At 48.0% G+C, this 23,808-nt stretch overlaps 1 protein-coding gene across 7 annotated transcripts in view; it reads left to right on the top strand.

Annotated features, from left to right (window-relative positions):
* Window positions 1-23,808, top strand: part of TCERG1 (transcription elongation regulator 1) — a 192,132-nt gene that overhangs the window by 101,971 nt on the left and 66,353 nt on the right. For all 7 annotated transcript variants that reach the window (XM_082253129.1, XM_082253128.1, XM_082253125.1 and 4 more), the window contains 2 exons: window positions 6,519-6,608; window positions 22,290-22,408. In XM_082253129.1, the coding sequence (XP_082109255.1) occupies window positions 6,519-6,608; window positions 22,290-22,408 (209 nt within the window). The remainder of the gene's footprint in view (window positions 1-6,518; window positions 6,609-22,289; window positions 22,409-23,808) is intronic.

Here is a 23,808-nt window from a genome sequence, read left to right as displayed (position 1 = left end):
GGATTTTGGTCCTAGCATGTTTTTATGTAAAAAGGGAACCTTTTGTCTAAATTTTATTTTTGTAGCGAGTTATGTCCCTGTGAGAACTACAATCAACAGCCGGACTGGGTGTCGGACTGGATATTCTAGATCCTTACGCTCTCCCAGTCTGGCCAGTGAGCATGTGCAGGTCGCAGCTCCGCGCTAGGCCTCGCCATGACATAGCCCCATTGGACGTGGGCTGGCCCTGGCCCGCGAGTGAAACACCTCACCGGGATGCACACGACCTGGTTTGGCTTGAGTCGCAGCGTATCCCTTGGCCATCAGCAACCCCACCCCGGGTGGAGAGGTGTTCTGTCCAGAGCGACGCCAACCCGAATATTGTTGGTATGGTGAGTAGTGTCCCCCCATATCTCTTGCGCATTGGGGTGGAAATGGGCCCCTCCCTGGAACAATTGGACCCTCAGGTTACACCCCATCCCCCATGTCCCCCCTTGTATATGGGGTCCCTAGGGACCATCCCCCATCGACCATCCAAGGCTCCCCCCGCAGGCCATCCTCCCCACTATTTCATAGGGGGTCCTTTCTTTAGTTGGGTATGGGCAGGGGCTGTAGCAGGCGATGGGGGGCCCTTGGAGGGTGGGGCGCCGATGCCGCTGATTGCGTGATCCGCTGGGGAAGTTAATTCTTGTGGGGGTCCCTGCCAGGGCCCCCCCTTTGCATGATCCGCTGGGGGGGGGGGTAATCCTTGTGGGGGTCCCTGCCAGGGCCCTCCCTATGCCTGATTGCCTGCTGGACCCCTCAGGGGATCCTGTAGACCGCATGGCGTGCCTGTGGACGCCACCATTTTCTTGTAGATCAGCTGTATTAGACTTGGCAGCCATTTTTTGTAGTTTGCCATTGAAATGCATTGGGCAGCCATTTTGTTGTGGCCTCCCGATTGAAATGCATTGGGCGGTCATTTTCTCGGAGTGCGAAAATGCTGTACAGCAGTGAGTGACAAGGCTTTACCTCTGGTGCTGACCCAGGTACTTTCTCTTCCTGTGAGGACAGTTTTCTGTACACTTCAATCTGGCTCTGCTCTCCCTAATATCAGGCGGTGGTGAGTCTATTGGGGTCCTTGTAGGTCGTTCCCTCACTCTGTTATATTGAAGCTTAGTGTGCTGGGACTTGTAGTACCACTGGTGCAGCGGTGTGGGGCCGTTTCTTGCAGTATTCTTAAAGCGGAGTTCCACCCATTTTTAATAGGTTGGAATACATAGATCTTTGTAATCCCCTTTAAAATGGCTTTTACCAATGGAAACTTTTTTTTTTTTTGCTAGTAAATACCTTAATTTCGGCTTTATTCCTCCTCTCCTCACTTCCTGGTCCGATCGGCGATGACGTCATTCGGCAATCCGCAGTGTCTGCTGGGATGTATTCTATTCCAGAAATCTCAGTAGCTGTATCTGTACTGAGCCGTGCCTGCCCCGCCTCCGCCCCGCCTCCTCTCATTCAGTTGCATTGTATGAATGTATTAAGGCCGTTCTCTGCCCCGCCTCCACCCCGCCTCCTCTCATTGAGTTGTATTGAGAGGAGGCGGGGCGGAGGCTGGGCAGAGAACAGCCTTAATACATTCATACAATGCAATTCATTGAGAGGAGGCGGGGCAGGCACGGCTCAGTACAGATACAGCTACTGAGATTTCTGGAATAGAATACATCCCAGCAGACACTGCGGATCGCCGAATGACGTCATCGCCGATCGGACCAGGAAGTGAGGAGAGGAGGAATAAATCCGAAATTAAGGTATTTACTAGCAAAAAAAAAAAAAAAAAGTTTCCATTGGTAAAAGCCATTTTAAAGGGGATTACAAAGATCTAAAGTTCCAAAAATGGGTGGAACTCCACTTTAAAGTGACACTGCGCTGTCACCGGGCTAACATGGAGTCCCAGGAGCAAAGCTCTTGAAGAGTGATTTGAAAGTGAGACCACTTCCCCCTGACTTTGCTGAACTGGTGGACAAAATGGTCCAAGGTATAAAATTTATATATGGTGTGTCTTTAGTTGGGGCCCCTGTTGCGGCTAGAGTATCTGCAGTAGGGGTAACCATGAGACGCATGGTGTGGCTAAAAAGCTGGTCTGCGAACCAGGCTTACAAAAAGGCTCTGCCAGACCTGCCCTTTACAGAGGATTGCTTACATGGTTCTTCTTTGGATGACCTTATCAAGGGTCCTACTGGTGGTTCATCAATCTGCTCAGGGCAAGGCACTTCATTACAACGGGGTCCCTCTTTTTCAGCATACAAGCTGGCCCTTTCGTGCCTCCGGCACACAGGAGAAGGATCGAAGACTTTTAGATCATCTGGGGGTTTCTTGAAGACGTGGTCGAGTAAGCCCAGAGCAGTCCCCTCCACTTCTGCAGTTAAGCACTCTTCTGCATGAAGGGGCGCCCTCACCCGTAATTGGGATGGGGGGACATCTTCGTTTCGTTCTGGAACCATGGACTTTCTTGATTCAAGACAAATGGATCCACAAACTGATTCAGGTCTCAACCGTCGGACAGAGTCTTCACACCCAATCTACGTCCATCTCCAGACCAGTTAAGGGATCTACGAGAAGCGGTACAAGATTTTCTGTTGCAGGGGTGATTGGGCCAGTTCCCTTTCGGGAGCGTTTTCAAGGGTTTAACTTAAACCTGTTCACTGTGCCCAGGAAAGAAGGCAAGTGCATCCTATCTTGAACTTCAAGGCTCTGAACTGCTTTGCGCGGGTAGTTTGGAATGGAGTCCATTCGCACGTTAGTGACATCCTTACACCAAGGAAACCTTTTGGCCTCTTATCGATATCAAGGATGCCTACCTTCACATCCCTATTTACGCTGGACACCAGTGTTTCCTTCTCTTTGCTGTGGGCAAGAAGCATGATCAATTTGTGGCGTTACCCTTTGGTCTCACCTCCACTCCCAGCGTCTTCACCAAAGTGTCGGTTCTGATATTGACATTACTGCGACAGCAGGGTATTGCGGTACTGGAGTACCTGGACGATCTCCTCTTAGAAGCAGACTCCCATTCAGCCCTGCTGGCCGACTTAACCATTACTGTACGGACTCTGCAAGAGTTCAGTCGGAACATCAATTTCTAGAAATCTGCTCTAGTTCCATCCTCCAAACTGGATTATCTGGGACTGACTCTGAACTCCGCTTCAGCGAGGGTGTTTCTTCCTCTTGACAAACTGCAAAAATTGCAGAGGGCGATTCGCCTGCTGTTATCTAGCAAAATCCTTTCTTTGGTCTTGCATGGCATGCGAGGGCTGGGCCTGATGGTGTCTACCTTCGAGGCGGTTCCGTTCGCACAGATCCACACGAGACCTCTGCAAAGAGAATTTCTTGTCAAGTGGAACTAGGTTTCAAAATCTTTGGACTATCTGATCCTGCAGAGCCAAAATCACGAGAAGTGTTCTGCTGTGGTGGCTCCGCTCCCTTGCGTCAATCATCAAGGGGGCACCAAGAGTGTCCTGGCGGCTCAAGAGGTGGCCGAGATCCTAATAGGTCTGGAACAAAGTTTTCTGCCCATATCTGCAGTGCATATCCCCGGAGTGGAGAATTTGCTGGCAGATTACCTGAGTCGTCAGGTGTCGGATCGGGGAGAATGGTCCTTTGACCCGGAGGTGTTTCACCTGCTGTGTGTCCAATGGGGGACTCCTGATGTGGATCTGTTGGCCTCTCGGCTCAACAGGAAGGTACAGAGGTTTGTAGCCCATTCTCGGGATCCTCTGGCAGACGCAACAGACTTACTAGTGGCTCCTTGGGGACAGTATTAGCTTATCTATGCGTTTCCACCACTAAAACTGCTGCTGAGGCTTCTGCGCAGCATAGAGGTGGAAGGGACTCCAGTAATTCTTCCATCCTGCTTTAGTCGCTGGCCTTTTTGGCGTGCCTGTTGTAAGCCAGGTATTGAAGGCTACGGGTCTTTCTGACTGTGATTCCCACACTTTTGAAGGCTAGAAAATCTACCTCTCAGAAGATTTATCATTGTACATGGAAATTGTACATTGCATGGTGTGAATCCATTAAGGTACATCCGCATTTATTTTCAGTGGCTCGGATATTGACTTTCCTCCAAAGAGGGGTTGAGCAGCGGGTTGGCCTTGGGTACTATCAAAGGCCAGGTGTTGACTCTAGCAGTGTTTTTTTTTTTTTTTCCAACGCCCTTTAGCCGCGTATTCATTGATTCACACGTTTATTTAGGGTGTTCGCCACATGGCTCCCCCGATGCGGTCCCCATTACCTCCGTGGGATCTTAACCTGGTACTGTCAGTTCTTCAGAATCCTCCTTTAACACATTAGGGAAATTCTGCTATCTACGCTGTCACAGAAGGTAGCCTTTTTAGTGTCTTTTACCTTTGCCCGCAGAGTGTTTGTAATTGGCGGGGCTATCCTGCCGCTCACCTTATCTGATGGTCCACAGAGACAAGGTGATACTTCGACCTAATCAGTCGTTTTCTTCCTAATCTGGTCTCAGATTTCCATTTAAATGAAGACATTGTGCTGCCCTTATTTTGTCCTAAGCCCAAGCATCGTAAAGAATTTTCCTTGCATTCCTTGGATGTGGTTAGGATAATCAGGGTTTACCCGGCAGCTACTGAGTCCTTCGGAAAATCAGACTCTTGTCCTCACGGACAGACCTCGGAAAGGATTGGCTGCGTCTGCTGCGACCATATCCAGATGGATCAGGCAGACGGTGGTAGGGGCTTATTCAATTAAGGGTCAGGTTCCACCTTTTCCTTTAAAGGCACATTCTACTTGGGGGCTGAGTGCCTCTTTGGCTTTTTGCCATCAGGCGTCAGTGATTTGACAAGTTTGCAAGGCAACCACTTGGTTGTCTGTGCACACATTCACAAAATTCTACAAGGTAGATGTGTTGGCACCTTTGGATGCTTCTTTTGGCCGCAAGGTGTTTGCAGGCTGCTGAGAATGAGAAATGTATTCTCTTTGAGGGTGTATGTTGTTTCTAGGTGAGCTTCAGTTATTTCTGGTTGAGCTCCATGTTATCTGGTTGCCTAAGTTTTTAGCCTTTGGGAATTCCGTTCTTTTCTGCGTTTTTCCCACCCCTCATGTTAATATTGCTTTGGGACCTCCCAATGGTTAAGAATATGGAGCTGCATCTGTCAATGAACGATAGAGAACTCTGGATTTTTGACTTACCATAAAATCCTTTTCTCTGAAGTTCATTGACAGACGCAGCACCCGCCCCTCTATGTATGAGTTGGGTTGGGTTTTTTTTTTTTTCTTCTGACACTGCTTGCAACAAAACTGAATGCCTATAGCAGAGTTAGTGGGGGTATACCCCCAGGGACTGGCCCATAGGCGTGGTAAAAATTTTTTCCTGCCTAGTGTCCTACTCCTATAGGGGCAGCATAACCCAATGGTTAAGAAGAATATGGAGCTGCATCTGTCAATGAACTTCAGAGAAAAGGTTTTTACGGTAAGTCAAAAATCCATTTTTTAAATTTTTTTTATTATTGGATGTTTTTATAGCGTAGAAAGTAAAAAAATATTTGTGGTGGGGGTTTATTTATATATTTTTTAATTGTCAGTCTCTTTTTGTTTATAGCGCAAAAAATAAAAACCACGGAGGTGATCAAATACCACCAAAAGAAAGCTTTGTGGGAAAAATGGACTTAAATTTTATTTGGGTACAGCAACTAACCACCAGGCAATTGGCAGTTAAAGTAACGCAGTGCCGTATCGCACAAAATGGCCTGATCAGGAAGGGGGTAAATCTTCCGGAGCTGAGGTGGTTACGCTTTAGACAAATCTTAAAACCCAAATGGAGAAGTTTTAATTGTTCAGACTTGCTGCTTGCTTTTCTACTAGGGCCTCACAAATGCAAGCGATCTGGTAGAAAAAGGTTTGAGCATTTGAGATTTTCTTCCCATTAAACATTGTATTTGGTAGGTCAGAAGAGTTGTTGGGGTCAAGAGGTTCACCTTCTGTTCTAGCCTGAGCGTTTTCTCTAAGACATCCATAGTATATTTAAAAATGGTAATGGTGGCTGTACACAGACCTCAAAGTACTATAAAGGGATTAATTGGCTTTGGTCCTGGAAGCAGGTTTTGGCAGGTGTTTGTAGTGTAAATGTACCTTTTAGCTTCCAGCTGGGCAGGACCTGGGTTGAATAGTTTCACAGTGTTGGCTTTTTAGGTAATGAAAGGGTTATGTTTTTTCAGCCCTTGCCAGGCATATTATTTCAACTTCAAGGATTGCTTTTGAAGTGCCTTCTAAATGTCGCTCAGTAGTGGCTATTTTAATGAGTTATTAGCTGTGTGTTGCCTCTGTGTAATTATTGAGACCTGTTCAAAGTCAATTAGTGTTGAAAATTTGCCGCTCTAGCCTCCCACTGGTCATCATCCATTAGTGATGAAAATCTGAACACTGCTTTCTGCTCTGTCCTTCTTTGTACAGATGTCACGCAAGCTATTTACTACGAGGCGTATAGTGTTCAATTACTGTACAAACTACGACTAATTTTCTGCCTATATTGCCTCTTTATTTCCTTAAAGGTGTCAGCGTTTTCAACCTGGGAAAAGGAGCTCCACAAGATTGTGTTTGATCCTCGTTATTTACTTCTGAACCCTAAAGAGAGGAAACTGGTAAATTTTGTAGCAGCTAAAACGTGCATTGGGGGCTTTTTGAAAAATAAAGTAGTAAATAAAATCTTGCATTTCATAATTTCAGATTTTGCTGTTATGGGAAAATAAAATATTGAGCTTAAAGTGCTTGTGTGCCCAGATAACTGTTTATTTTACATAATCCTACAATACAAGACAGAGGAGAAGTTTTCCGGTACATAGTTTTGCTACTCTCTTCAGGCAAATGGACACTGGCAAACGAGCTGTATGGACAGCCCAGTATTCTCTTCCCACTCCCAGCGTGCCTCAGTTTTTTGCTAGTATCTTTCGAGAACAGCCATCTCTCCTGAGAAGCAAACTTTTTCCCTTTTTAGTGTAGGAGAAAGCCAGACAGATTGGGGTAGTGAGTTCCAGTGGATGGGAGAGATTGGAGAAGTCCTGGAGACGAGCATGGGAGGAGGAGACCAAGCTAGAGAGCAGAAGGTCTTGGAAGGAGCGGAGATGATGGTTTGGGTGGTATTTGGAGACAAAATTGGTTATGTAACTCACGGAGGAGTTGTAAATGGCTTAGTATGTTAGTGTTTTGAATTTTATTCAATGTGCAATATGAAGCCATTGGAGGGATTGGCAGAGAGGGGTGGCAGACACTGAATGGTTGGTTAAGGGGGATGAGTGGCAGCAGCAATCATGATAGACTGAAGAGGGAATAGCCTGTGGAGAGGTAGGCCAATAAGGAGGGAGTTACAATAACCAAGGTGAGAGATGACAAGGGAGTGAATAAACTGCTCAGTGGTTGAAAAGGGGCATAATTTGGAGATGTTAGAGTGGTAAAGTCTGCAAGATTTGGATAGCGATTGGATTTGGGGCTGAAAGGAAAGGTTGGAGTCGAGGATTATACCTAGCACCCTGACATGAGGAAAGGGTCTGATGGTTGTATTATTGATCTTGATGTCAGGGGGCATGGGCAGGAAGAAATCTATTAGTTTTAGAAAGACCGAGTTTGAGGAAGTGGTATGACACCAATGCTGATATGTTAGTCAATAAGTTAGTAATATGAGAGGAGACTGAAAAAGTGAAGTGAGGAGTAGAGAGATTTGTGGGTCGTCAGCAAAGAGATGGTACTGAAGGCCGGGATAGTTTTTTGAGGGGGGTGATGGTCAATTGAATCAAAGGCTGCAGAGAGGTTTAGTAATAGGAGTATGAAGTAGTGGTCGGTTGTTTTCGCAGTTAGTAAATTGTAAGTGAGTTTTAGTATATAGTGTTAACACTGTATATTATTACAACCTGGCAAGTAAAAGTGACATTTGCAACATTATTATATAACAGATTTTGTATGCACTTGAAATGTATTTTAATGGATGGAAAAATATTTTACATTTCAAAGAAGCTAGGTAGGTTTAAAAAAAAAAAAAAAAAGCACTAACAATGAATTATTTTCATTTGCTTTCTGTTGGTCTGTTTTAATATTCCACTGCAATAATTTTATTAAATCTGTCTGGTAAGTGCAAAAAAAACCTACTTGTTCATCTTGTCAGAATTTCAGAGCTGTCATGTATTTTGTGAACACTTTTTATGTTGATCTTCGGTAGAGTAATTGGACCTCCTATTTATCTTGGAAATACACAATGGTTAGCGTCTGCTATTGAGATTTGAGAGTGGGACGGTCTTAGTAGTTCAAGGATGAGTTCATCTTTGAGAACCGTTTAGAAGGTAGAACATTTAGCATGTTCCCGCAGCTGGTTTTTCTCCCCGCACCTGCTGTCACAATTTGAAAGGAGCATGGCTGTTAAGGGCTCCACCCACACAGCCTCGTCATTCATTTACAGGGTTTTGTGAAGGAATGCCTACAAGTACCATCAGCCCTTGCAACGATTAGCTTAAAGTTCTCAAAGAAAGGATAGGGGCCCCATAGGGATTTTCAAAGTATAGGCCACCCAGATAAAGTAAATGGGTAAGTAACAGTATAAAAGCGATAATTTCTCTTTCGTTCATTGAAGGACACAGCTCCTGTCATTCTTGACCATTGGGTTATGCTGCTTTCTACAGGAGTAGAACGCTAGGCAGAAAAAACTTCTGGCTACACCCATGGGCAGTCCCAGGGGGTAAACTCCCTCTTCCTGCTACAGTTTTTTTTTTTTCTGCCTAGTCAGGAGTGAGGACCTAGTTCCTTGCTGGTATCTTTGGTCCTGGCAAAATCTTTTAGGTATTTTTTTTTCCCTACTGGATTTTTCCTGTGAATTGGTGCTTTCAGCTCTACAGAAGCCTCCCTTTGAAAATAGGTACATACATATTTGCCAGCACACCATTTTTATTGCTGAGAGGATCACATCTAAAACAGTGTTGGTGAATATGTATGTACCTGTGATAGATCCAGTGTCCATCTGGTTATCACTTCAGCACCCACAACATATGTGCCTATATCCAGGAAGGTGTGCGATGGGAATATGAACCTCCCTTTGAATATATTCGGGAGATTCCTCTGCTTACGCTGTCCCAAAAGGTGGCCTTTTGGTGGCTATCCCCTCTGCGTGCAGGGTTTCAGAACTGGCGGCGTCTTGTCCTTCACCTTATCTGATGATTCGCAAGAATAAGGTGGTGCTTCGCCCCTGTCCATCATTCCTTTCTAAGGTGGTCTCTGACTTTCATTTGAATGAAGACAATTGTTTTGTCTTCCCTTTGTCCCATGCCTAAACATCCAAAGCAAATTGCCTTGCATGCCTTGGATGTGGTTGGGGCTATTAAGGTCTACCTGGCAGCTACAGAGTCTTTCAGGAAGTCAGGCTCTCTTTGTGCTCACGGATGGGCCTGAAAGGGTTGTCCGCTTCCTCTGCAACCATTTCCAGATGGATCAGACAGACGGTGGTTCAGGCCTATTCCATCAGGGGTCAGGTTCCTCCTTTTCCTGTCAAGGCACACTCTACTAGAGCGCTTAGTGCCTCCTGGGATTTCTGTCATCAGGCGTCAGTGACTCAGGTTTGCAAGGCAGCCACCTGATCATCGGTGCACACTTTTACAAAATTTTATAAAGTGGATGTGTTGGCATCTGCGGATGCTTCCTTTGGCCACAAGGTTTTTGCAGGCTGCTGTAAGAGGACCTGATCCTCTTTGAGGGTGTATTTTTTTTTTTTTTTTTTTGTTTTTTTTCAGGTGGGCTCCAGTTGTTTTGGTTGGGCCCCTGTCACCTGGTTGGCTACTATTTAGCCTTGGGAATTTTTTGCTGTTTCCCACCCCTCATGTTTAACACTGCTTTGGGAAATCCCAATGATCAAGAATGACCGGAGCTGTGTCCGTCCGTAATGAGAAAATTGTATTTTTGACTTAGCGTAAAATCCATTTCTCTGATGTTCATTGACAGACACAGCACCCACCCCTCTGTGGAGTTATAATTCTACTGACACTGCTTGTAACAAAACTGAGTGATTATAGCAGGAAGAGGGAGTATACCCCCTGGGACTGCCCATTTGTGTAGCCATTTTTTTCTGCCTAGTGTCCTTCTCCTGTAGGGGGCAGCATAACCCAATGGTCAAGAATGACAGGAGCTGTATCCGTCAATGAACATCAGAGAAATGGACTATACGGTAAGTCAAAAATCCCACTTCTCTTTCGTCCACCGACAGCCGTAGCTATTGCTTTAAATCATAGACTGGTGGGTAATAAGCCCCTCCTACTAGGAGTGACCAGGTAGAGCCAAAGGCTTTGTCACGCCCAGGGGACGGGGTCCCTGGGTTATTATCCCTGGCCTCACTGTTGCATGTTCAGTTTTAGCTGCCTGGTCTTAAAATAGTTCCCTGCTGGGACCTTTTTATCCTAGCTCTGTTTTAAACATCTTAAAGGGAACCTTTTTTTTTTTATATTTCGTTGCTTAAGACTCCAGTTCCTGTGGAATGCCGGCTGGGTTTTGGACTGGCTAGCAGACCATAGCTCCGCGCTGGTTCTCCATAGCGACTATAGTCCCACGGACGGGGACTGGCCTGCTGGTGGAACACCCCGCCGGGACGCACACACCTGGCATGCCAGCGTCGCAGCATGCCCCTTGGCCGACAGCGCCCTCACTGCGGTGCAGAGGCAGTCTGTCAGGATGGACGCCCACCCTCAGCAGCGTGGTCCGGTAAGTACTGTCTCCCCGTCTGGTTAGCGGGCCTGGGGCGGACGTGGGCTTCTCCCATAGGTGATTAGGACCCTCGGGTACCCATACCTCCTACCACCCTCCTCCACTATAAGGGGTCACCTGGAACCCCCCCCCCCCCCCTCCTACCCTGACCTCTTCCTACCCTGGGCTCTGGACCCACGGGACACTTTTAGTGGGGGGTCCTCTATGTAAGTCGCTTCAGGTGCTATACCGGGTAGTGGACGGTGGGGGGAGGCCTCAGAGGGGGGTACATGGTTGCGCCTCATACCGCTACCTTGGGGGAGGGGAGTTTCATCCGCCGGGATGACCCCCACCAGGGCCCCCAGGCCTGTCACCAGGGTAGGCCTCACTAAGCCAGAGGTCACGTTCTCATCTGCGCGAAGCCGCCATTTTGCCGTGGCCATGCAGCTTTAACAGGCCTCAGCAATGTGTCTGGGTATCCCCATCACTGTAATGCCGGTGGCCATTTTGCTGGAGTCAGAGACAAAACAGCACAGAAGCTTCTGGCTCTTGTGGGCGGGGGCGTTTCCTTCTACCTTCTCTTCGCCATGATGCTGGTGGACCTTGCTTTGTTCTCCATGTGGTAACAACTCTAGAGGAGTTTAATTACCCTGGCCTTCACCTTTTCATCTTCAGGGGGTTTCAGGCCATTAAGGGGCTTAGGATTATCCCCCGGAGTAGCACTGCGTGCATCGCGATCACCTTTTAAAGGCGCAGTGCAGGCTGGTAGCGGCAGCCTTGCTGGGACCTGTGGTGCCTTTTGTAACCTCAGCCTCAGGGGCGTTAATATTTGGCGATTGGGCACGTATTGCTCTCTATTGTAACCTGTTTACCGTTCCACGGAAGGAGGTAGAAATTGCGTCCTATCTTTTACCTCAAAACGGAACTGCTTTGTGCGCGTCCAGAAATTTTGCATGGAGTCGCTGCGGTCAGTGGTGGTCTTGCATCAGGGGGACCTGCTGGCCTCGATAGATATCAAGGATACCTATCTCCATGTCCCCATTTGCCAGGGTCATCAATGATTTCTCCGCTTCGCAGTGGGCAAAGACCATTTTCAATTTGTGGCGTTACCGTTTGTTCTCGTCTCTGCTCCCTGGGTCTTCACCAAGGTGTTAGCCCCTATCCTGGCTCTGCTACGACAGAGCGGAATATCGATTCTGGGGTACCTGGACCATCTTCTCAGAGCGGACTCGTCTGTGACATTGGAATGGGATTTGGAGGTAACAATTCACTCTGAAGCAGTTCGGTTGGAATCCCAACCTTCAGAAATCCGCCCTGGCTCCAACAACCAGACTGGAGTATTTAGGGATTATCCTAGATTCAGCTTCGGCAAAGGTATTTCTACCTCCTGTGAAGTTACAGAAGATAATGTAAGGCCTCTTTCACACGGCCGCTCCGGTGTTTTGCTCCGCTGCGGGACTTTTTTTTTTCACGTTGCGGATGCCATTTGTGTCATCTGCTCCGTATGTCCGCATATCATCCCATCCGTTTGCGGATGATATGCGGACATAATGTAAGTCTATGGGCATTGCGGATGTCAGCGGATGACACCGCTGACATCCGATTTTCCTTCCTTTCCGATTTTTGAACGGAGGAAAAATAGGGTTCTTTTCCATTCCAAAAAACGGAACAGAACTGAAAGGAAGAAAATCGGATGTCAGCAGATGGTATTCCGCTGACATCCGCAATGCCATTGACTTACATTATGTCCGTAAATCATCCGCAAAAAAAATAGGATGATTTGCGGACATATGGAGCGCCCGTGTGAAAGGGCCCTAAGTGATTCTGTCCCTGCTGGCTTGCAACCTGGTATCTCCAGACAAAACAGGAACGTTTCAAAGTTTGTGGCTCGGTCCAGAGATCCTCTGGCCAACGCAGTAGACGCCCTGGTGGCTCCCTGGCCAGTACGGGCTAGTTCATGTGTTTCCTCCGCTGAAACTTTTATCTCGCCTGCTCGCTCCCGATTGCCCCCTGGAGATCCTGGTACGCCGATGTGATTCTACTGAAGGTCGCAGGTCCATTGACACTTCCTCTGTGGGAAGATCTTCTATCTCAGGGTCCGATCTTCCATCCTGCTTTACAGTCGCTGGCTTTAACGGCTTGGCTGTTGAGAGCAAGGTGTTAAAGGACAGGGGTCTGTCTGATTCTGTGATTCCTACCTTACTCAAGGCTAGAAAGTCCACTTCTCGGAAGATTTATCATCGTACGTGGAAAGCGTACATTTCTTAGTGCGAATCGCTAGAATCCTAGATCCTTTTCTATCAGCAGTATCCTGACCTTTCTACAGAAAGGGGTTGAACAATGTTTGGCGTTGGGCACTCTTTAAGTGTCAGATCTTGGCCTTGGCTATGTACTTCCAACGCCCTTTGGCTACGCACTCTTTGATTCGTACGTTTCTTCAGGGGGCTCGCCAATTGGCTCCCTCCAGGAGGTCTCCGTTACCTCCTTGGGACCTTTTAATTTGGTTCTATCGGTTCTACTCAATCTCCTTTCGAGAACATAAGACACATTTCCTTGCTCGCCTTGTCGCAGAAAGTTGCCTTTTTGGTGGCTATCACCTCTGCGCGCAGGGTTTCTGAACTAGCGGCGCTATCTTGCTGCTCTCCTTATCTGGTAATACACAGGGATAAGGTAGTGTTGCGTCCTAATCCATCGTTTCTTCCTAAGGTGGTTTCGGACTTCCATCTGAACAAAGACCTTTTTTTTTTTTTTTTTAGCCCGTAGTGTGTGCAACACACTCAAAAGACTCCACCCGGTGCATAAAAAAGTGCACACACACAAGATGAGAACACAAAAAAGCACAGAGTGTGCGAAATCGTATGGTCTTCCCTCCGAAGAGGTAGGACCCGAAACCTCGATCCCCCGGGGCGCAATACTCCTGACAGGGATTTAAGGTACTTGTGGTGAGTCGGCCGAAACCAAACTGACCCCGTTCTTCAGGGGGACTGCCGAAACAGCCCACCCCAAGTACTAAGTGGAGCTCCCACGAAGGGAGACCCCATGAGAGAGGGCGAACTAAGCCAAAAGGCCATATCCACCCCCTCCCAAGACTCAAGGCAGGGCCCGAGGACCCACACACTCCAGTCGTGCAAATAAAGAAAAAAGCTGAAAGTGCAGTGACAAACTCCAAAGAAAAGGACAAACAAAAAGGTGGGGAAGGGGAAGTGGGGAAAGTGCTTTGGTGCCATGTGAAGAACCAAGGCAGGCCTTCCAGCCGGAATAAAAAATTCCTCTGGTGCAAGCCAAAAGGCCTGTCCCAAGAGGCAGGTGTGAAAAAGGTGTGCATAGTGCAGTGACCAAGGTGCCGAAAAAACTCACAGCGAGCTGCCCCTCACCAGTGAGAAATTAAGGCACCCCTGGGCTGCCACCCCAGGGGCACTTACACTACGGGCTCTTTCAATCTCAGCCCCCGGCCAGACCGAGTGTAGCCTAGGTAGTGTTGCGTCCTAATCCATCGTTTCTTCCTAAGGTGGTTTCGGACTTCCATCTGAACAAAGACCTAGTGCTTCCGTCACTCTGTCCGAAACCTTCACATCCTAAGGAAATTGCCTTGCATTGCTTGGATGTGGTTCGGGCAATACGGGTGGATCTGGAGACTTACTGAGTCCTTTCGTAAGTCTGACTCTCTGTTCCTCTTTTCCCTGTCACGGCTCACTCTATGTGGGCGTTGAGTGCCTCTTGGGCTTTCCGCCATCAGGCGTCAGTGATGGAGGTTTACAAGGCGGCCACTTGGTCGTCTGTACATACGTTCACCAAGTTTTACAGAGTGGATGTGTTAGCATCCTCAGATGCGTCCTTTGGCCGCAAGGTTTTGCAGGCTGCCATTTAAGGAACTGTCTACTTTTCCTTCTCCTTTATGGTTTTGTTACAATTGAGCCCCAGTTGTTGCTTGTTGGGCTCCATTTTATATAGTTGGCTGTTAGCCGTGGGAATTGCATTCTTTTAAGTTTGTGCTTTCCCCAGCCCTCAGTGGTTACTACTTTTGGACGTCCCATCCGTCTGATTTAAAGCAGCAGCAGCTACATCCGTCGGTGGACGAAAGCGAAAATGGGATTTTTTACTTAACGTAAAATCCATTTCTCTGAGTCCACTGACGGACGTAGCTCCCACCCCTCTTTTCTCTCACCCCTCTTTGAAGAGTTGGGTTTTGGTTATTGTTCACTGCTTGCAACTAAACTGAAGATGCAACAGTGAGGCCAGGGGTAATAACCCAGGGACCCTGCCCCCTGGACGTGTCAAAGCCTTTGGCTCTACCTGGACACTCCTAATGGTAGGGGCTTATTACCCATCCGTCTATGATTTAAAGCAGCAGCTACGTCTGTCGGTGAACGAAAGAGAAATGGATTTTACAATAAGTAAAAAATCCAATTTTTCTATTCATTGACAGACGCAGCTCCATATTCTTCTTAACCATTGGGTTATGCTGCCCCTATAGGAGTAGGACACTAGGCAAAAAAAAAAATAAACTTTGCCACGCCTGTGGGTCAGTTCCTGAAGGCATACACCCACTCACTCTGCTATAGGATTCAGTTTTTCTGCCTATTTTAGGAGTAGAACCTAGTTCCCAACTGGGACTATAGTCTTAGCTTGTTTTTTTTTTATTTTAAAGGGAACCTTTGTTAAAAAATTTTAGCGAGTTCTGTTCCTGAGAGAACCGCAATCAACAGCCGGACTGGGTTTCGGACTGGATATCCTAGATCCTTAAGGTCTCTCAGTCTGGCCAGCGAGCATGTGCAGGTTACTGCCCTGCACAAGGCCTCACCGCAACAGAGCCCCATTGGACGGGGGCTGTCCCGCGAGTGAAACTTCGCCGGGATGCACACGACCTGGTTCGGCCGGAGTTGCAGCCCTTGGCCATCAGCACCCCCACCCTGATTGGAGAGGTAGTCTGTCCAGAGTGGTGCCCACCCGATTGTCGGTATGGTGAGTAGTGCTCCCCGGGTTCCCTTCCATTTCCCACAGCCCCTCTAAGAGTCATGGTGGTCTTTTGGCCCCAACCTACCCCCACATTTACCACTTGCTCTAGTAAAGGGAGGATGGATGCGGTTGTTGCTATCCGGATCGCACACGGGGGTCTTTGAGCAAGTTCCCGGCCCCCTGGCGGTTAGTGACTGGGGGCAGGGATGTCCTTTGGACTCCCTGCGGTGGTTATAGGTTTGGGGGGAGCGGATGTTTCTTCATCCGCGGTTCTACGCCTCATGTGGCTTGATCTGGCCGAAAATCTAGTCGGCGGCTTTGTGGCCTACCCGCGGCTGTCGGGGTGCCTACCCGCGGCTGTCGGGGTGCCTACCCGCGGCTGTCGGGGTGCCTACCCGCGGCTGTCGGGGTGCCTACCCGCGGCTGTCGGGGTGCCTACCCGCGGCTGTCGGGGTGCCTACCCGCGGCTGTCGGGGTGCCTACCCGCGGCTGTCGGGGGGCCTACCCGCGGCTGTCGGGGGGCCTACCCGCGGCTGTCGGGGGGCCTACCCGCGGCTGTCGGGGGGCCTACCCGTGGCTGTCGGGGTGCCTACCCGCGGCTGTCGGGGTGCCTGGCCAAGCTGTCTGGGGGGCCTGGCCAAGCTGTCTGGGGGGCCTGGCCAAGCTGTCTGGGGGGCCTGGCCAAGCTGTCTGGGGGGCCTGGCCAAGCTGTCTGGGGGGCCTGGCCAAGCTGTCTGGGGGGCCTGGCCAAGCTGTCTGGGGGGCCTGGCCAAGCTGTCTGGGGGGCCTTGCCAAGCTGTCTGGGGGGCCTGGCCAAGCTGTCTGGGGGGCCTGGCCAAGCTGTCCGGTGGATGCCGACGGATTGCCTCACGCGCCCGGATTGGTCAAAAAATGTAGGTCGCGGCTTGTGGCCTACTCGCGGCTGATGGAGCTGTCTGTCTGAGTGACTGACCAAGCTACCCGGGTGACTGACCAGGCTGTCTGAGCTGCTGATCACGCTGACAGCGGACTTGTGACCGTATCGGGCCCCAAATTTAGGCCGTGGCTTTGCGGCCTACTCGCGGCTGGCTGTCCGAGCTGCTGACTGAGCTTCTGAACAGGCTGTTTGAGCTGCTGACTGGGGTGATAGAGCAGCGGATGGGCATCCGCAGAGTGGGGAACTCTGCCTGCGCATCTGCGTCATGGCGGGCCCCCTCTTCCCCTTTATAGGGGGCTATGTCCTTTATGGTGGGCGACCCTTAAGTCTAATAGGGTTCCTTTGTGGAACTTTAGCTGGCGTCCCCTTGCGGAACTGTGGTCCGTGACCTTCCCTGCTTGTTATGTTCTCAGGGTGAGCTTAGCATATAGCGACTCTACTGGGTGTGTGTCCACGCACTTTGGTGCTCTACGGGGAGAATGATTCCTTTTTTACTGCACATGCGCATGCAAGGGTGCTGGTGGATGCACTGATTGTATCGTTGCAAAGAATTTTCACATGGGGGGCGCCGGTCCCCTCGTGGTCACAGATCCCCTAAAAGCGGCAAAGGTACTCCCTTTTCCCACCTACTGTGACAAAATGGTCACGAGTCAGCGGTGTTCAGTAATGGTAACCACGCATGGTGTGGCTAAAAAGCTGGCCTGCGGGCCAGACTTCTAAAAAGAAATCAGATCTCCCCTTTACGGGGGACCGCCTATTACTCATCAAAGGACTCGCAGGTGGGAAGAGTACTTTTTACTCTTCTTGCTAAGAGCAAGTCACCACGTAATAGGCGGGGCCCTTACTTTTCAGCACACAGGAGGCCCCTTCGTGCCTTCGGCACGCAGGAGAAAGGGCCCAAGCCATTTAGGTCACCTGGGGGTGCCAAGAAGACGTGGCCGGGTAAGCCGATAACAGGCCCCTCCAGATCGGCGGACAAATCTCCGTCTGCATGATGGGACGCCCTCACCCGTATCTGAGGTGGGGGGACGTCTTTGTTTTCTGTCCTGAACCAAGGACCTCCTTGATTCAGGACAAATAGGCCAACGAGCTGCTCCGATCGGGTTACTAGATCGAATTTAGGTCCCGACCGTAGGACAGATTCTTCCCGTCCAACCTATGCCTATCTTAAGATCGGTTAGGGATCTACAAGAGGCGGTACAAGATCTGCTGTTGCAAAGGGTGATTGTGCTGGTTCCCTCTCAGAACGCTTTCAAGGGTTTTATTCAAACCGGTATACTGTTCCCAGTAAAGAAGGGAAAGCGCGTCCAATTCTGGATCTCAAGGCTCTGAACCTATTTGTGTGGGTACAGAGGTTTCGAATGGAGTCCATTCGCACAGTAGTGACGTTCCTACACCAAGGGGACTTTTTGGCCTCTATTGATATTGCGCATATCTGCACATCCCTATTTACGCTGAACACCAGCATTTTCTTCGCTACGCTGTAGGAGAGGAACATTATCAATTTGTAGCGTTACCCTTTGGATTCTTCTCCGCCCCCGGGGTCTTCACCAACGTGTTAGCTCCAGTATTGGCATTACTATGACAGCGGGGGATTGCGGTAATAGGGTACCTGAACGATCATCTCCTAGGAGCAGACTCCCACTCGGTTCTGGTGGGCTATCTGTCAATCACTGTACCGACTCTGCAAGAGGTCGGTTGGCCCATCAATTTTAGAAAATCTGCTCTGTTCTCAGTCTCCTAAATGGTTTATCTGGGACTGACTCTGGACTCAGCCTTTGCGAGGGTGTTTCTTCCCTCGGAAAAGATGCAAAAGTTGAAGAGGGCGATTCAGTTGCTGTTATCCAGCACTCTGTCCTCATTGCAGACTTGCATGCGAGCTCTTGGCCTGATGGTGTCTACCTTCAAGGCGGTTCCTTTTGCTCAGTTCCACACGAGACCTCTGCAAAAGGGTATTCTTGTCAAGGGGAACAAGGATCCAAAAATCTTTGGACAACTTGATTCGGTTGAGTCAAAACGCAAGAAGTGCTCTTCTGTGGTGGCTCCGTTCCTTGGCCCTACTTGGAAAGCTGTGTGTCTAGCGGGCGTGGACTCTGAAAGAGCCCAGACTTCTGATCAATATTCTGGAACTCCGAGGGATAAAGCTTTGCTTGAGTCACTGGACAAATCGTCTGCAGGGGTGTCTAGTTTGGATTCAATCAGACAATGCCACGTCCGTGGTTTGTCAATTATCAAGGGAACATCAAGAGTGTCCTGGCAGCCCGGGAGGTGGCCTAGATCTTAATATGGGCAGAAACTTTTGTTCCAGCCCTCTCCGCAGTGGATATACCCGGAGTGGAGAACTGGCAGGCGGATTACTTGTGTCGTTGGGTGTTGGATCTAGGGGAGTGGTCCCTGAACCCAGAGGTGTTTCACCTGTTGTGTGTCCGCTGGGGGACACCCAATGTAAACCTGTTTCTTGGCTCAACGAGAATGTTCAGAGGTTTATAGCCAGGTCTCGGGATCCGCTGGCCGACGCCACAGACGCGCTTGTGGCTCCTTGGGGTCAGTATCTGCGCTGAAACTTCTGCCGAGGCTTCTGCGCAGAATAGAGGTGGAAGTGATTCTGGTCATTCTGGTGGCCCCAGACTGGCCTCGTCAGTCTTTATACATAGATCTGGTATAGTTGGTCGCCGATGCTCCTTGAAGACTTCCTCTCAGGCAAGATCTGTTGTCTCAAGGGCCGATCTTCCATCCTGCTTTACTGTCGCTGGCTTGAACGGCGTGGCTGTTGAAAGTCAGGTATTGAAGGATAAAGGTCTTTCTGACTCAGTGATTCCTACCCTGTTGAAGGCTAGAAAATCTACCTCCAGGAAGATTTATCGTATGTGGAAATCGTATGTGAATCGCTTAAGGTGCATCAACGCTCCTTTCAGTGACTAGGATATTGGCTTTCCTCCAAAGAGGGGTCGAGCAGCCGTTGGCCTTGGGTAATATTAAAGGCCAGGTGTCGGCTTTGGCTGTGTTTTTTCAACGCCTTTTAGCTACGCATTCTTTGATTCACACTTTTATCCAGGGAGTTTGTCATGTGGCTCCTCCGATACGGTCCTCATTACCTCCATGGGATCTTAATTTGGCATTGTATGTTCTTCAAAAACCTCCCTTTCAAAACTTTGGGAGATTCCTCTGCTTACACTGTCACTGAAGGTAGCCTTTTTGGTGGCTATTATCTCTGCCCGCAGAGTGTCTGAATTGGCGGCGCTGTCCTGCTGTTCTCCCTCTCTGGTGGTCCACAGAGATGAAGTGGTACTTTGACCTAATCAGTCGTTTCCTCCTAAGGTGGTTTCTGATTTCCATTGAATGTAGACATTGTGCAAGCCCAAGCATCCCAAGGAAATTGCCTTGCATTCTTTGGCTGTGGTTCGGGCAATTAGGGTTTGCCTGGTGGTTACTGAGTCTTTCAGGAAATCAGACTCTTTTTGTCCTCACTGAAGGACCTCGGAAAGGATTGGCTGCATCTGCTGCGACCATTTCCAGATGGATCAGGCAGATGGTGGTACAGGCGTATTCACTTAAGGGTCAAGTTCCATCTTTCCCTGTGAAGGCGCATTCTGCTAGGGTGCGGAGTGCATCTTGGGCCTTTCGCCATCAGGCATCAGTAATACAAGTTTGCAAGGTGGCACTGGCAACTTGGTCGTCTGTGCACACGTTCGCTAAAATCTACAAAGTAGATGTGTTGGTAACCTTGGATGCTTGTTTTGGCCCCAAGGTTTTGCAGTCTTCTGTTTAAAAGAGCAATTTTTCTCTTTGATGGTGTATGTTGTTTCTAGGAGAGCTCCAGTTGTTCCTGGTTGAGCTCCATGTTCACTGGTTGGCTAAGTTTAGCCTTTGGGGAATTATGTTCTTTTCTGCGTTTTTGTTTTTCCCACCCCTCATGCAAATACTGCTTTGGGACATCCCAATGGTTAAGAAGAATATGGAGCTGCGTCTGTTAATAAACAATAGAGAAAACTGGATTTTTGACTTACCGTAAAATCCTTTTCTCTGAAGTTCATTGTCAGAAGCAGCACCCTCCCCTCTATTTCTGAGTGGGTTGGGTTTTTTTTACTTTGACACTGCTTGCAACAAAACTGAATCCTGTAGCAGAGTGAGTGGATGTATGCCTTCAAGGACTGCTCCATAGGCGTTGTAAAGTTTTTTTCCTGCCTAGTGTCCTACTCCTGTAGGGGGCAGCATAACCCAATGGTTAAGAAGAATATAAAGCTGCGTCTGTCAATGGACGTCAGAGAAAAGGATTTTATGGTGTCAAAAATCAATTTTTTTTATTAGAAAATTGTGTTAACATAGATAAAAGGTTAAATATTCACCAAGAAAAAACATAAAAACATAGATGAGATGTTGATACAGTATATGTCATATGAGTTTAGATATGCTCTTGATTCTAGAACCTGGAAATGGTCTTGTACAACGAAAAGCCAGCCTGGTTCATAGTGTACATACACATATGCACACTATGAACCAGGTTGGCCTTTCGTTGTACAAGACCATTTCCAGGTTCTAGAATCAAGAGCATATCTAACTAACTCATATGACATGATACTGTATCTGTAACTACTTCTCGTGTATGTTTTTATATTATTGCTGGTGAATGTTTCACCTTTGTTAACACAATTTCTGAAATAAATAATTTTTGCTTTTATACTGTTACAAACCCATTTACTTTATCTGGTTTGCCTATACCTTGAAAACCCCTATGAAACCCCAAACCTTTCTTTTCTCCTAATACTTTTGGGATGTGGTATTATGCCTCCAGTAGTACACAACACCCACCTGAGTGCAACTATTTCTGTAGTTCTCAATGAACTGCAAGGGCACTGGTAATTGCTCTTGTGGTCCATTGGGCTTCCTGGACTGAAGTAACTCCCTGCCCATTTTGGAGGTGTGGGCAGACAGCTACACTGAGTCTGCAGGAGCCTAACATTGCACCCACAATCACCTGATCACTGGTGCAATGTTTTACAGGCTCCTAAGAAACAAAATTGTAAATGCACATTTTCTTACCTGCAAAATAAGTATATATATTTTTCTTTTGAAGGTCCGCTTATCCTTTAAGCAAATTAAAACTAAACATGGCTGACACTACACACAAATGCTGTGTGTTGTCAGCCCACAAAATGAAATTTAGGTGCTGAGTGCATTTGAGGCATAGCTGCAGTCATTGTTCTGTATGTACATGATCTTTAATGGAATAGAAGATGGGGAAATATGTATGTTTTGCAGAGATATGTTGCATGTTTTCTTTTTTGTCCCCCCCCCCCCCCTGGCAATTTTTAAGTTGGTAACCGTATTATTTGCAGCCTCTTACAAATGTTACAAATGTTGGTTTACCTTTTTGTCTGAGACCTCTGCAGACTCCTCTAAAACTAGGACTTTGCTTAACGATTTAAATAATGTAAATAGATACCAACTAGAAGAGAAGGGCAAATCAGTTCATGGCTTTGGTTTCTTGCAGGATTTTAAAAAAAAATATGGTAATAGACTGTTGGTAAAGCTATATGTAACCTCTTTTGTAAAATGATGAATTTCCCATGGGTAAAAAAATGGGTTGAGTGAGTTTCAATAAACCATTTTCAGTCTTGTTTTGTAGCACCCTGCAAGCATATTTCTCACAGTTCTTCCGATAATTGCCCATGTATAACCACTGATCTCCTGTGCCCCACTGTTGAATAATTTTACAATGATGCTAATTTAATCTTCCCAGGTGTTTGATCAGTATGTGAAAACCAGGGCGGAGGAGGAGCGAAGAGAGAAGAAAAACAAGATTATGCAGTCAAAGGAAGACTTCAAGAAAATGATGGAGGAAGGCAAGATTAATACCAGGTATACACTTTGCACATATGTAAATAATGTATGCATTTACACACATGTATACGGTGACATACATTCATTTTAGGTTATATACAGAAATATTTAAAACCGTAAGTGTTATGTAACCCTGTTGACACCTCCAACTTAACGGTTAGTGTTATACATATAAATAAACTCACTGCCCCTATAGTAGCCAGGTGTTGACATTTTTACTCTTGGTTGCTAGCTTTCTGGTCAGTGATTTGGATGGCTGTAAAGCCACCTGATCACTACTACATATAGGAGAAAGTACTGCTATCGCCTGACCAACATCCCTCCCCCCCCATGTGTTTCAGGCTAACCTGTCCCTCCTGAGAGCTGGGAATCATCACGGCAGGAAATCCTTGACCCCTATTTTCAGAGAAAACCTGTACTATACTATCCTATAAATATAGGGAGGTTAAGAAATGGTTTAAATTTTTTTTTTGCTTCGCTTTCCTTTGACAGACACAGCTCCTTATCATCTTGACCGTTGGGTTATACCCCCCCCCCCCACAGAAATAGGACACTAGGCAGGAAAAAACTTTGACTACGCCTATGGGGCAGTCCCATGGGGTATACTCCCACTCTCAGCTATAGTCATTCAGTTTTTTTTCTGCCTAGTCAAGAGAAAGGCGTTCCTTGCTGGGATCTCTGGTCCTGGCAATTTTTTTTCCTTTTTAAATGGAATTTTTCCCCCCTATCTTTTTGTTCCTGTTAGAATCTACTATCAACTGCCGGACTTGATAATCTCGACGGCGCATACGACCTGGCCTTGGCCTAAATCGCAGCGTACCTCCTGACTGGCAGGCCCCCATTCTGATGGAGCGGTGGTCTGTCAGGAGCGGTGCCCACTCTGTTCCTGGTATAGTAAAAAGCTGTCGTCGTCCCCCCCCCACTAACCCTGGGACGGTTCCGCCAGGGCCCCCCTTCCTGCTGAGATCGTGTTCGGTGCTCCTGGGGTCCACCCTGTGGACTCGGCGGCCATTTAATTGTGGTTTTCTCATTGAAAATAGTGGTGGCTATGTTTTTGAAGCAGTGATTTCGGCGGTGGGAGCCCTTCCTCATCCCCTAGTACGGACTCCTGGATCTTTCTTCTCCTGATCGCTGCATGGTGTTGAGTTTGCCTGGTGCTGTAAGTGCAGGATCAGTGGTGGTAAGTCTTTTTGTGACAATCCCTGACTGCACTGAGGACTGTCCTAGAGTCCTTAGTGTCCAAGGTGGATTTGGTCCTGTGAAAACTGGCTAGCCAAAAGCGTCCCCCCCCCCCCCCCCCCCCCCGCCTTCACCTGCTTCATCTGTCTCATCAGATCTTGAATCTGATTCAACCGCCACGGATGTGAGTTACTCCAACTACAAGCTTTAACCAGGCACTGATAGAAGTCACAAGACTG

Source organism: Pelophylax lessonae (assembly GCF_965119305.1).
Source record: "Pelophylax lessonae genome assembly, chromosome: 4".
Lineage (NCBI taxonomy): Eukaryota > Metazoa > Chordata > Amphibia > Anura > Ranidae > Pelophylax > Pelophylax lessonae.
This window is presented reverse-complemented; position numbering and strand designations above follow the sequence as displayed.